Raw genomic sequence first — 14,802 nt, 5'->3', positions numbered from 1 at the left:
GGGGTGGGAAAGAGGGTGACTGGGTTCTGAGTGTGATAGAATTTAAGTTGTCTACTTGATTCTTTGATTTTCCTTTGAAAAGGAACAGCATACCTAAAAACTATTCCTGAACAGAAGATGCAAATTCACAAATCATATTATTATGAAAATATATGGAACCACTTGTTTTTCTCCTATCTGAATTTTAAGGATTAATTGTGCATTTAAACAATCTAACAACAGTTAGAAAATGCTTAAGGCAATTTCAAATATATAATGTATTTGTTGATTTGAATGAATACTGGAAGTTAAAATTGCCTCTTTTATAAGGCATTAATCCCACTTATGAAAGTCAAGCACGTCCAGCACATACTCCAGTGTAACCTGGGCTCTCCTAGTGTTTCCTGGGGCAATGCTTTAATCCTAGAAAATACTTTCTAGAGGCCACGGGTGGGAGTGGGGGCATAGCTCAGTAGATAAAGTACTTGCCACACAGGCATGGGACTGGAGTTCAGATCCCCAGAACCCAAGTAGAAACAGGTATGCATGCATCTGCAATCCCAATATCTAGGAGGCAGAGGTAGGGGACCTGCAGGGCAATGTGGCTAGCTGGGTCAGCCAGAATTACCAAGTAAGAGACCATGGCTCCATGAACTAAAGGGGACTGAGGAAGACATCTGACAGCAACCTGGGCCCTCTCCACACATGTGCACATACGTGCATACATACCCTCACACATGGTAGCCCATGCATATGCAAATATGCATACACACCTGCACACATGTGTATCACACACACATAAACACACAAAGGAAACTGTTTTCTAATAAAATAGCAAGTTTTCAAGATCATAATGAAAGAACTCTGAGATTAATCTTAGCTGCATTAAAATGTTTTTCTTTCCAGATTTCGATTGGCAGTGGATTGTTTTAGATGGCCCAGTCGATACCTTATGGATAGAAAATCTAAACACTGTGCTTGGTGAAACTAGAACACTGTGCCTGGCCAACAGCGAAAGGATTGCCCTGACTAACAAAATCAGAGTGATTTTTGAAGTGGACTCTATCTTTAACGCCACGCCTTCCATTGTCACGCGGTGCGCAGTGGTGTACATGGTACGCTCTCAGAGCCCAGCCCTGACAGTCACGTGTTACCTAGGACAGTGACTCATCTGCCCTGACAGTCACGTGTTATCTAGGACAGCGACTCATCTGCCCTGACAGTCACGTGTTGTCTAGGACAGCGACTCATCTGCCCTGACAGTCACGTGTTATCTAGAACAGCGACTCATCAGCCAGTCATGCTTCACTTCTCGTCTCAGCTGAGTGACCCCAGTAGCTCAGAAACTTCCCCCCCCAAAGTCTCACAATCCGCAAGCAATACTGTCATTAACACTACATTAGGAAGTTAGAACATCCGTATCTCAGACGGACAGGTTAGGCCATTGACATGAATCATTTTCCCAGCAAAGGAAAGATTGCCCTGAAGCCATTTTTACTGCATGACGCTCAGAACTTGGGAAAACATTACCAAGACAGTAGTGTAAAGATAGAAAACACGTCTCCCAAAATCATGCCCCTCTGACGAGCTGTAGCTGACTCTCTTCTGTAATCTGCCTAACTTGGGGTGCAAGTTAGAATGAGGGCTAGGCCTGCCTAGGCTGACCGGCTCCTTGCTGCTTGTACATTCCCAGCACACCACCCGTCTCAGATTCCCATTGCTCGTTTTCTTTTCAAACCCCAAGATCATTCCAGAGAATTGTGAGTCCTTTAACTGTTTGCCGCCGCCACTGCTGCTGTTTTAGTTTTAAATAACACTGAATTTAACCATGGTGGGGGGAATGGTGAAATAAAAAATTTTAAAAAAATAATGCTGTATTTTTGTTTACATGAGATTTCCTTTTTTTACTCCTAGGACCCTGTTGATCTGGGATGGAAGCCTTATATTAAGTCGTGGCTTTTGAAAACCTCAAAAACCATAAGTCAGCGAGGAATGGAGTGTCTTGGATTAATGATTAAAAAGAGTGTTAAAGAAGGGCTGGAGTTTCTACAGAGACATAGGAAGTTTATACCGTACCCCATACAAGATGTGTCGGTCATCATGACGCTCTGCAGGATTCTCGACGCTTTGTTTGAGTTCATGAACATAAAGAGAGGAGGAGCAAAAAGTGAGTTTCCCCAGTCACACCGAGGCAACTGTGTCTCCACTCTTCAGAGGGAGCTTGTCACTGCCTCCTGGGATCTTAAGGCAGGAAGAGCACAGACTGCTTGCATTAACAGCCAGCGTGTACATAGAAAACTCTTAACAGACGTGCACATCCCCAGGGTGAACCGGTAACATACGTGTTCATACAGGTTCATAAACATGAGAAAGAGCCTTTGGAGATCTTGATTACTCCAGAATGTTCTGTTATGTTTTAAGGATTCTTCCAGGTAGGAAGTGTCTAAATGTGCACTGTGATCACGCAGAGGCAAAGCAAGAAGGGACGTGCGCATGTTTCTTCCTTCCTGCTGCCATTTTCTGTTGGGTGATTTCTGCTGACTTAGCTTTCGGCTTGTTATGCCTTTGTTCAGTGCAATTTGTTCTGAGGCTATTGTGGTCATTACTTACATTCCTGTTTGACTAGATTATAGATTTCATGGCTCTGCTGAAATCTGACATTTTTTAAAGAATATAATACCCAATGCGCCTCTATTTGTGAAGGGTCAGATTCTACCGTGACTTAAGAACACTTGACGTTGGGGACACACTTAATATACCTTAGCTACTGCTGTGGTTTTATTGTGCCTGCCCTGAAAGGCTCCTCTGTTGTTCCAAGTTAGCTGGAAAAGGTTGGTCACTAGGTACCAGAACTTGGAGAATCTTGTTCCTGGCTCCTCCTTCTCTTGCTTTCTCTCCTTCCTGTTAACAATGAGGTGAACAACCACCTTCTCCACACATTCCCACTCCACAATGATCTGCTTCACCAAGGCCCAGAATCAGCTCAGCTAACTACTATGGACTAAAATGTCTAAAACTGTAAGCCAAAAATGAATCTTTCCTTGTGAATATTATTCATGCTGGGCATTTTGTTATAGAGACAGGAACAGTGACTAAGAGAGAAAATTGGTTCCACGGCATAGGACCAAACTAGGCCATCTGAATACGGGGACAGTTGTATGGCTGGGGCAGATGGTGGGGCCACTAGCAGTGGGACCAGGATTTATCCCTACTGCTTATACTGTTGTGGGTTTTTTTTTGGAACCTATTCTCTTTGGAGGGTGTTGACTGAGTTGTCTGCCCTGCCAAGGTCCCCCAGTTGTTAAGTCCCAAAGAAATCACACAAAGGTCTACATTAACTATAAACTGATTGGCCCATTAGCTAAAGCTTCTTATTAACTCTTATAACTTATATTAACCCATTATTCTTGTCTATGTTAGCCATGTGTCTCAGTACCTTATTCAGTGAGGCAGTCACATCGTGCTGCTTCTGTGGTGGGGCCAGGACTGCAGGAATGAGCTTTCCTCTTCCCAGAATTCTCCTGTTCTCATTGACCCGCCTCTACTTCCTTTCTGATTGGCCCACCTATACTTCCTGCCTCACTACTGGCCAATCAGCATTTATTTAAAATATAATTGACAGAATAAAGACCATTGTCCAACACCACTTCCCCCTCTTTAAAAAAAAATACAAGAACTCTGAATCTAATATCCTTTGTTTAGCCTTTCTCCTGACCATTAGCCATAACAACTTGTAACCAACATTCTAAACAAAGGAAAATATCCATAGTCCATTTTGGGGGAATGTGGGCATAGTTTTCCAGGCTACTTCCTGCTGTTTAGGGGCACTGATAATCTTATGGGGACCTAAAGAAAATTTAGAATTATGTCAAGTCCTGACTGGAGTATCTTGTGAGTCTTGATCATCTCAGCCAGCAGTCTTTAATCTGATCTGGATGTAGAACTCAGACATCTGGGCCATCTATTCCCACTGGAGATTTTTCAGGTGGTCTTCCTTGATCAAACCTGATTTTTCTTAACTCGGAATGAATCCACAGCCTCTCATTTCCTGTGGAAACAAAAACAAATCCTCTTCTTCAAAGTAACATACCTTTTGACTTCAATTTTGAAGTCAAGGTATTTTCAAAATACCTAGCTTGGATTAATTCAGCAGCATTTATAAATAAATATCTTTTAGCAGCTGTTGCTCCTTCCTCAACATTCAAACAATTCAAAGAGAACATAATACATACAGTATCCAGACTCTCTGTGTATTTTTCATCTTCACGTGGCTTTATTTTAACGTCTATTTCTTTTATTTTTACTTTTAATTTTTTTTAAAACCTGGATTTTTGAGACAGGTTCTCTGTGTATCTTTGGTTGTCCTGGAACTCCCTCTGTAGACCAAGCTGTCCTTGAATTTACAGAGATCTGCCTGCCTCTGCCTCCCAAGTGCTGGGATTAAAGGCATGTGCCACCACGCCTTGAACTCACAGAGGTATGCCTGCCTCTATCTTCTGAGTGTTGGGATTAAAGGTGTGTGCCACCACACCCAACTACTTACTCTCTCTTTTTTAAGAACTTTAAACTTTTTCTTTTCTCTCCCAAGTGTGCGTATATTTGTAAAACATTTAGAGGTTTTCTTCGTCTTTGCATTTCTCTTTACTGTATACCTCTCTTTTTCTGATCATGTGAGTCTTTAATTTGCTAAGCAACATGGAGAGGATTAAAGCTGTGGCTTTGACGGCTGGATCCAGGCCATTCCTTAGCTTTCTGAGTTTCCAGTCTCATGCTAGAGGTATCGGCTATAGCCACATTTATTGCCACAACTCTATGGTGTTTCAAGGTTCTTGCCAGCAAGCAAGCTGCAGCAGTGTGTCCACAAACCACAGTCAAATGCTCTGTAGCTGGACCTCCTGCCTGTCGGAGTTTGCACTGGCAGGACGGCCCAGAAAGCCGGCATTTTAAAATGGTATGGCTTTTTTTCTGCTACGGCTGAAAGCTAAAAAGCAGATGGTGTTTTGTGGCAGGACCTCTTAAAAGAGCTGTAAGGTTTTACAGCTAAAGTTGAGTCAGGAAGCCTCTCTTAAATGAGACACATATTTCTCCAGCAAACAGAGCCCATCTGAGAAAAATGCTGCTATCAATAAGCTGTGCTTAACTCTATTCTTTTCTGTCTAGAATTACTTTCCAAGCTCTCTCAGGCTTTTAAGTAGATTTGGCCAACCCCACGTTGACACACCTTGCTCAGCCTAGACATAGTAGGGAGGGCCTTGGTCCTTCCTCAAAGCAATGTGCCTTACCTTCTCTGAGGAGTGGATGGGGGTGAGGGGAAGAAAGTGGAGATAATGGGAGGAGGGAAGGGAGTGGGAACTGGGATTGGTATATAAAATAAAAAATGATAGTTTTCTTTTTTGAAAAATTACAATTAAAAAAGAGAAGAAATTTGGTTCCAGAAGTGGGGATTCATTACTGTTACTAACCCTGACTGTGTGGTTCTTCAGCATGTAGAACTGGTTTACAGAATGTGAAACTATTTGGAGACATTGGACTACAGAAGCCCTAAAATGTAGGCAGAGCTTAATAAATGACAAGGGTGGAAACTGAGGCCAGAACGCCAGCAAGGATGTGGACAGCAGCAGCCAGGCCATGCAGTTTCAAGTTTAAATGAGTCCTCCGTTGAGGACTGGACTGGAGGACCTTCCTTCATTGTTCCATTCAGATAATCTAGCTACATTTCGTCTATGTTCTGAGACTGGATGAGGCCAAGTTTAAATGTTTATACTAATTAATTTGGCAGGGAAATTCTGAAACAGCATAGGATTCAGGCTCCGACATTGTTATTGCTAGCTGCTCATAGCCAGGCTTCTAATGAAAATCCGGGATAAAAAGCAGAGCAGAAAACTTAGGTACAGGTTTATCAAAAAGCTGGTTTAAAATAGGGGCTCTAACAAGCCTGGTCTCTGGAGAAATTAGTTCAGTTTAAAAGAAGCCAACCACTTTTCATTTGTACAATAGAAAAGATGCCTTAATGACATCTCAGGAATTAGCTGGATCCCCACCAATTTTAGGGTTAAGGATATGAAAGAATAAACTCATTTTAAAGCCTTTCCCTTGAGGTAAGAATACCCAGGGTACCAGATGCCTACAGGCCTGCCCAGGAAGTCATTTTCCTTGCATTTGTTTCGCTTGTTGTGCTCGCTGAGCAGCTACAGCCATAGTCCAAAGGGACTTGGCTTGAGCTAGTGGTAGACCTTGATGTTGTATATGTGATTCTGGTTTGGCAGAAACATAGATTGCAAAATTATGAGATCAAGGACACTTCCACATAGATTTCAACAGAGTGCCTAGGAGGCCAGGTGGTTTGTGTCAGGCCAGTGTTCCTGTAGGCAGCTCCTGAGAGGCCAATGCATGGAGCTATGAAAGAAACGCCTAATCTTCAGTGGAGACCCCAGGATCCCAGAGATGCCAGGAGCAGGACATCTGTGAGGGAGCTTCATGCAATGAGCATAAGAGGTCAAAGAGAGAGGCCATGTAGGCTTCAAATGACAAGGCCACAAGAACAAGGCTGTCCAAGACCACTGAAGCTCACATCGAAACAATGGTGTCCTGGATACTGGCATGGCTCCCTAGGGCTTACAGTGTAGGTGTATTCCACTAAGTTTTGGTCTTCCTTTCATCTGACCTCTCCTTTATCAGTCTTTGAGTTCCTCCATTTTGGAGGAAGGCTACTTAGTCTTTGCCATTGTATGTAAGAAATTATTTATTTCACAGCTAAGGGTGGCACTGAGCACCAAAGAATAGTTTGGACTTGATGTTTAAACAACATTGGAGCTGTTAAGACTGTGGGGACCCATAAAGTTTGACCTGAATAAATTGTGCATCATGAGATTGACAGAAGTAGAATTTAACAGTTTGAGTATGAAGTATACCCTGTGAATGTCGGTGTTTGGTGAATGGTTTTGGCTCTCGAGGTGAGAGTACCTACCTAGAAGAAGCAGGCCATTGTTTGCAGGTACTTGGGGATATGTTAACCTTGGATCCTGCCCCAGCCCACCCTCCTGTCTGCTTCCCAGTGTATAACCTTCTCCTCTATACATTCCCACCCCTGTGATGATCTGCCTCACCAGGGAGCCAGCATTAACATAGCCAAGGACTATGAGCTAAAACCTCCCAAACTGTGAGCTAACTTAAATCTTTTCTCTTTGGGGATATTTCTGTTGTGTATTTGGTACATAGGCTCTCTTCGCCTAGCTTATCAAACATATAAAGACCACTATCATCTGGCATGGTATCTACTCTATATATTATGTGATTTATTTAATTAATACTGAAAGTGACAAGAAGTGGTGGTTTGGGTACATATTTGGGCCATCATAAACCTAACAAGTTGACTATTAGTGGATTGGAAACTATCACCTTCTTACTTTAGTTACTGTGCCTTGCAGTAGGTCTTGGATCCTTATTCCCTTAATTCCCCCTGCTTTACTGAAATTTTATGTCCTTTGGTCAACATCTTTTTAAGATGTTTTTCATATCAAATCTCCCCAACTTCTGGTGGCCGTCATTCTGTTCTCTATTTCTGTGTGATGAGCACTTTTAGATTTCATATCTATATGGTATTTGATGTTAGAGTGTCTTCCAAGTGAATACATGCTGTCATAAGCGATGGAATTTTCTTTCCTGTGGCTGACCAGTGTTGTTCTGTGCGCATACCTCATCATCTTTATCTGTTTGCTCAAAGAGTGGGAGCTCGGATTGCTTCCATGTCGTGCTATTAGAAGTAATGCCTTGGTGACAAAGCAGTCACAAACAGCTCCTGGAAATGCTTATTTTGTTTATATCCACATAGAAGTGAGACTGCTGGCAGTTCTATTTTTTTGTGAGCACTGTGTACTTTCCTGTGGGCTTCTGGGTCATGCGATCCTATTTGTTGAGGTTAGGTTGCAGAAGTATTGACCTGCCTCTGGTTCTTATTATTACTATAGTTACATTACCTATGTTTCTCATGTCCCTTTCTAGAAATGATTTTTGTTTGTTACCTGATACAAGGCTTATTAAAAACAATTTGTTGTGATATAAGAATATTTAACATTAAAGGAAAATTCTAACAAATTTCAGAGAGAGGGGGGCAACAGAGTAACAAGAAGCGATTAAAACAAAAGGTTTCTATGTCAATACTGACTTGAGAAGAAAACAAGAACAACCTTTATAATAGAATATTAAAGAGAACCAAAGAAAGAGAAATCTGAACAACTAAAACCAATGTTAAAAGTAATTATATTCAATATGAGGAATATATCTATTAAAGACAGATATCCTCTGATTCAGTTTGAAAACAAAAATCTAGTGATGTATTCCCTACACATAGATTCCTCAAAACAAAGAACGCAAAAGTAGCAACCAATAAACAGTTTGGCAGTAATATCCCAAAAATATGAATATGAGATATTAAAACAATTGGCCAAGCAAGAAACTATACAGATATGCTTATAACAGCATTCTTCACGATAGCCAGAAAATGGAACCAACCCAATGCCTCTTAAGAGTCTGATGAACATGTAAACAAAATATAGTCATACAATATTGACATTACATGAAGGAAACTAGCCCAAAAAAACCTCTGTACCCAGTACTCAGGAAGTAGGAACAGGAAGGCTCATGTCTCAAAGAATCGAAGTCTGGAGGGTGGCACCGGTGGTAGAGCACTCCCCTAGCGTGTATGAGGTCCTGGGTTTAGTACTTGTCCATTGTTTGTTGTTATTTATGATTTATTCTTTGGGTTTTTTCTTTTTTTGTCCTTTGGAGGGCCCTGCCACCCAGATCCCAAATAAACCACACACGAAGTCTTACTCTGTCTTACAAATGGCCGGCCTTAGCCTGGCTTGTTTTCCTGCCAGCTTTTCTTACCCTAAATCAACCTGTCTACCTTTTGCCTCTGGGCTTTCATCTTTCTCTTTCTTCTACAATCTTACTTTCACACTTATTCTGGGTAGCTGGCCCCTGTCCTCCTCCTCCTCTCCACAGTTCTTCTTTTTTGCTCTGCCCGCCAGCCCCACCTATCCTTTCTCCTGCCTCACTATTGGCCATTCAGCTTAGGTGGTTTACACAGGCAAGGAATCACAGCTTCACAGAGTTAAACAAAGGCAGCATAAACAAAAGGCACACACCTTAAAAGAATGTTCCCCGCCACTCGTCTGGGTCTGAGTCATTCAGAGTTCACTAAGTTCTGTGATAGCGAACAGGCTGCTCCAGCCTGCTGATTGAGACATGAGGGCCACACCTCCTCAAGCGGGAGTTTTGCAGTGGCTATACCTGTAGCATAGAGTCCCAAAGACACCAATGAAATGTACAGAGGAGCTCAGGCTGACTGATGGCAGCAGCCACGGTGCCGGGGGAGAGTCCAGTCGCTGTCACAGTGAGTCTCGCCACCCCCAGTGTTTGCGTTTCGTTCACAAGAAGATAAACATCAGAAGGGATGCTCACGATAACTTACTCTTCACACGAACACTGGTTTTCCAGAGTTCAGCAACACTTGTGGCGATGCTCTGCTTCTGCCTGGTGTGCTGAAGAGAGTTTGGTCTCCTAATCTGTCTTTGTGGCACCTTTAGGAGCCATGTTTATAGGTTCCAAGCAGAGGGAATAGAACCTTCCCCTGGTGATGTCTTCTGGGTTCATTTTCTTTGCTTTCTTTGAGGGTAGAATTGAGCTTGGCTGTTAGCATTGTGCATCTAGATGAGCTGGTCACCAGATGTTTTGATCCTGTCTTAGGGGGAACTGAGTGTCTCTAATTTGTAGACACTGGAGTCCCCTCTCTCAGGGCATTAGAGTTCAGTACTAGGGCTTAAAAATGAGACTGGCCTAGTTCCCGAGAAAATGAAACAAATAATCCCGAACTCTTAAAGTAAAAACATCGGCAAATATTCATCTAAATTTTAAAGCCATTCATTCTCTTAGTCCTCTGGGGAATGTGTTTCTGATAAAAGGTTCAGTGTTGGCTTATGTAGGCCAGAGCTTACAATAACCCCACCCCAATCGTGATGAGAATCGTAAAGGCACTAGGATAATAGTGGCCCATAGTGGCCCTTAACCTTCAGAAACCAGGAAGAGTCAGTCAAAGAAGAACAGAAATTATTCTTAGAAAATTATGAATATATCTACTACACACATGTGAGAACACACACACACATACACACACACACACACACACACACACATACACACAGTAAAGTACCACAAGCTTGAAAGATGAGAGACCAGGAGTCACTTGTCTGTTTCCACACTTGAGCTAAATGCCAAGACAACAATCTACAAAACAAAGAAGCATCTGGACCCTCTATAACAACATAGGGAGTTTCTACACAGTAGCTACACGGGGAACTAAAACTATTTACTTTTATAATTTATACTAAGAAAAGAGACATACTCAAACTTATTTTATTCATGTACCCCAGGCTAATCTTGAACTTCGAGCAAGGATGACCTCCTGCCTATACCTCCTGAATGTAGAATTACGGGCTTGGGCCACCACATACACTTTTATTGTTAAAAAATATGGTATTTGGAGAAGATAAATAGATGATAAAAAGAAACTATAACTGGTATATTCAAATTTTTCATAAAGTTGGGAACAGAAGTATATGACAAGTATATAATGTACTGAGAAATTAGTTCCCCTCTAAACCTCTTTGTCTCCTCGTCTAGCTCCTCAAAGGCTGCTCCCCTGAAGAAATGACAACCCCACCTTGCAGCAGCCCTTAACCGTTCCCTAATATCTCCTCAGGAAAGGGTGGGGCCTGTGGGGAGTTCCTTACCCTTGGTAGATATTGATGTCTAGAATGTACCAAAGAATAAACTCGAAAAGAAGGTACTGATTGAGACAACCTTCTTAAAGCAATTTAGCAGTGCAGAACATAGTGAGAAATTTGCCTTCATGGTGGTGTTCTAGGACCTTTCCGAGTTATAATCTGAGAATTATGCAAAGGTTCATACACAGCTCAACTATTTGCAGTCATAGAAACAGCCTGAATTCCAGCAATGGGAGATTGGCTTAGTAAATTACACTGCAAGAAAATGCCTCACAGGACACAAAATGGCACTAAAAGCAGCCTTAAAATCCAAAACCGGGATAAGAAAACAAGCCTTTTAATTTTTATCTGGGTTTAAAATTTAAAATAATTGTGTGCTTTATGTTATTTTATAAGTAATACAACAATATTTTAATGGTTGTGGGGGAGAGTAAAACTGTGAGTTATTGTTCTTTCTGCATACCTTTCTGTTTTGAAATGTTCTAAAAGAGATATATTTTAATATTGAGAATGCAAGTATTAGAAAACTATGATATAAAGAACGAGTCACAATTTATTCTGTTTTCCTCTGGAATGGATGACTTGGACAAAAGGAGTCAGGAGTCAGGATGAAGAGACATGCGCAGTCTGCCTGCGATGCTCCAGTGGGAATGACCCTTCCTACAGCGGTTCACAGCTAGACAGTGTTAGCTGGGCCTTGTTAGTCAACCTGTGAAACTGTAGATCTGTTGTTAATTGTACAAAAATCCTGTCGTTTCTAAGGTGATGATGGAACGGATGACACCTTCACTAAAGAGACAAAAGCTGTGAAAGTCAAGTTCAAGAATACCGAAAAGAGGTCAGTCACGTTCCTCCAGCAAATGTGTTTGCAGAACCCCTAGATGTGAAACACCCAATGCACATGGGACCATTGTCAGTTTTCATAAAATTACATAAAAAGTCTGCGTTATTTTTTTTTTGCCAACTCTGTATCACTAATACAAGATAATCACGTTTTATTATTTTTACATAGATTGTTATAAAAAAAATCCATCTTGCCTTTACACATTTTAGAATGGAATAAAATCGAGTGTGTTTATTTTACATATCAGCCATTTATAAGCTACAAAACAATGAACAAGTTATAAAATTTTAAATCGCTACCTCATTTACAAAACTGGAATGATAATGTGACAGGCTATCTGTGTAGATCAGTTAGGTTAATAGTCAGGTGCATGGTGCATTATAGCTATAGAATTATCCCATCTCTATTTCTTCTGGATGCTGGCCTTCGCTGAGCCCACAGTCTAAATCCCTGCAGCCTCCATGGCCAGCAGAGTGGCAGTCCATAGAGATCAAGAAGGCAGTTGAGCTCAACTCGACCAAGCTGATGTTAGGTCAAACCCTGGGAGTCTGACCCCCAAGGGTTTATTTTAGGTGTATTCAAGCATGGTGGAATTTAATGAAAACATTTATGATGATAATTAACTCCACCCCATGTACATAACAAAGCATTCACAAATCTCTCTGGGCAACAAAGTAAGCTAAATAAAAATTAGATACGACGGCATCGAAACTGTAAAGTACATGTGACACCTCCCATAAAGATAGGCTCTGTGGAGTGAGAAGGGCAAGCCTGTGAGAAGGGTCTCTGCCACCAGGCTAGGATGCAAGTCCACTCCCGGCCTTCTGGATAGCAGATACCGCCTTCCTTCCCTTGAAGGAACAGCGCCATGTGCTATACCAGGTTCCTCTGGTGCTTACCTGTGAGCACAAGGAGCCCTGTGCCCCCCAAATTAACCCGCAATTATTCCTCAGATCGTACTCAGCTCAGAGCTTTGTTTATTCCTCCCTGGCCTGTGAAAAAGGCATCATGTCCCCTTCGTTCAGAGCGACTGATAAATAGTAAACATTTCATAAGTGTTTGCTAAGTTGTACACAGCAAGACATTTCAGATAGAACTATACAAGTGTACTATGTGCCAATAGTGGTTGATGAATTTCAATCTGATAATATCTTAGTTTTTATAATTTATAATTTTATGATAATATTTAAACAATGCAAGATGTTGGAAGTTAGGCCCAGTCCTGTTTATTATCATCAATCCTATCACCCCAAAACTCATGGTTCATTAACCATGAGGAGCCCAGATTAACCTCAGCTAGAAAGCCTGTCAGTAGCCATGTTGAACTAAATCAGCCATTAAGACTTTCCAAGAGAAATGCAAAGCAAATCAGTGTTTACTGGGTCTTTCATGAAATACAGAATTAGCAGATCCTCTCCCCCAGCAAGTAAACTTTCAACTATAAATTCACCTAAAATTAAAAAGTGTGCATATGTAAAGCATGCATATATATCAAACTATTAAACATGTATCAAAAGTCTATCATGATAAAGGTGTATATATACATTCATTAAATAGAATTATATGTTAAATAGGGGTATAGATAAGTTTGTCAACACATTACCAAAAATAGGTGTGAAACAAAAGTAGAAATGTCTTATATATTACTTTAAAAATAAACATAACTAATTTCTGTGACTGTTATCTGAGTAAAAATTATGTATCTAAAATTTTACATCAATAATCTATTGCAATTTTTAACAAAACTTTCATGTAATGTTGAGATAAATTTTCCAACCACTTCATAAAGCTTCTGGCATTAACCTTCACCCACACAGCTACTACAGGGATGAGAATGTGTGGTACCTGGAGAAAAATCCTGAAAAGTTAACAGTAATGATTCAGAAGATCTTCGTGTTTGCTTTTACGTGGGCATTTGGAGGGGTTTTAAAGCGCGAAGACCAACATGAAGAAGACTTGCTATTTCGTTCAAGTTTCGAACATGATTCTCTTGCAGAAGTAACCTACAATTTTGACAACCTTGTTCATGAATTATTTGAAGAGTCTGAAAGAGGTCAGTTACCTGCCAATTATAAACTAGTTTATTTTTGTTAAAAGTATAAAATCTAAATTTTACACAAAATAACAAGATGATGAGAAGTGTGTTCAGTGGGTAAAGAATATTAAGGTCTTTGTTTGGATAGCAATATAAAAAGTTTTGGATTAATCAGGACAGTATATAAATCAGTATATTTGAAACAAACAGAATGCTAAAAATAAACTAGTAAGTATATGTGATACAGATACAAAATAAGGCAGAGGAGCAGTAAAGTAAAATAGAAGCCAAAAGTTAAAGTAGATTAAAGAATACTATATTTAAAAATAATAGTAACCTGCAGGGGCTGGGGAGATGGTTCAGAGAGTAATAGAATTTTCTGTGCAAGCATTAATCCCCGAGTTCAAATCCTGCATCCACTTTAAAAGCCAGGCCTGGTTGCATGTGCCTGCAAGCCCAGCACTGGGGTATGGAGATAGAAGGACTCTGGGACCAGCAACCCTAGCAAAATGGTAGGTTTCTGGCTCAGGAAGAGCCTCACTGTCTCACGGCAATGACGTGACAGTGACAGTGACAGCAGACACCTGCTCTCCTGCTCTGGCCTCCACATGTGTGCGCACACAGGCATGTACCACACACACAGGATTCACAAACCAGCTGTGAACTCGTCTGACTCTAACAGCATAGTTTTATCGACAGAATTTGTAAGGATTCTGAGAGAGAACAAGCAACTGGAAAATCATGGTCAAGTGTGGCGCGTGCCTATAGTCGCAGGGCTTGGAGAGTGGAGGCAGGGAGACATCCTCAAGTATATAGCAAGTTTGAGTCAAGCCTGGGCTACATAAGACCCTGTCTCAAAAAGAAAACATAACAAATAATTTTAATATATCTCTAACAGACTGAAAGAAGAAAACAAGCTATGCAAACTAACGAGGTGTATATTAATACATCAACTGTGGAATATGGTTGGGCATGTACACCCATGCGGTAAAATAGCACTCTGCTATCTTTGATGAAACTGTGGATAATCTATTCTGCTTTTCTAGCTTATATTTTCAAGAATCTTTTCCAATAAATGTATTATTTTTAAAATGGGAAAGATTTATGATTTACAAATATTCTCAGCATTCTGTATTATGTTGGCTTGAACTGAGCCA

General features: G+C 40.9%; 1 protein-coding gene across 1 annotated transcript in view; it reads left to right on the top strand.

Annotated features, from left to right (window-relative positions):
• Dnah14 (dynein axonemal heavy chain 14) overlaps positions 1–14,802 on the top strand; it is a 215,082-nt gene that overhangs the window by 102,847 nt on the left and 97,433 nt on the right. The window contains 5 exon segments of the mRNA XM_042054001.1: positions 886–1,094; positions 1,894–2,146; positions 11,529–11,604; positions 13,437–13,663; positions 13,760–13,762. Of these exon segments, the coding sequence (XP_041909935.1) occupies positions 886–1,094; positions 1,894–2,146; positions 11,529–11,604; positions 13,437–13,663; positions 13,760–13,762 (768 nt within the window).

Source organism: Arvicola amphibius, chromosome 12 (assembly GCF_903992535.2).
Source record: "Arvicola amphibius chromosome 12, mArvAmp1.2, whole genome shotgun sequence".
Taxonomy (NCBI): Eukaryota; Metazoa; Chordata; class Mammalia; order Rodentia; family Cricetidae; genus Arvicola; species Arvicola amphibius.
The sequence above is the reverse complement of the archived record's forward strand: the minus strand, read 5'-3'. Positions and strand labels throughout refer to the sequence as shown.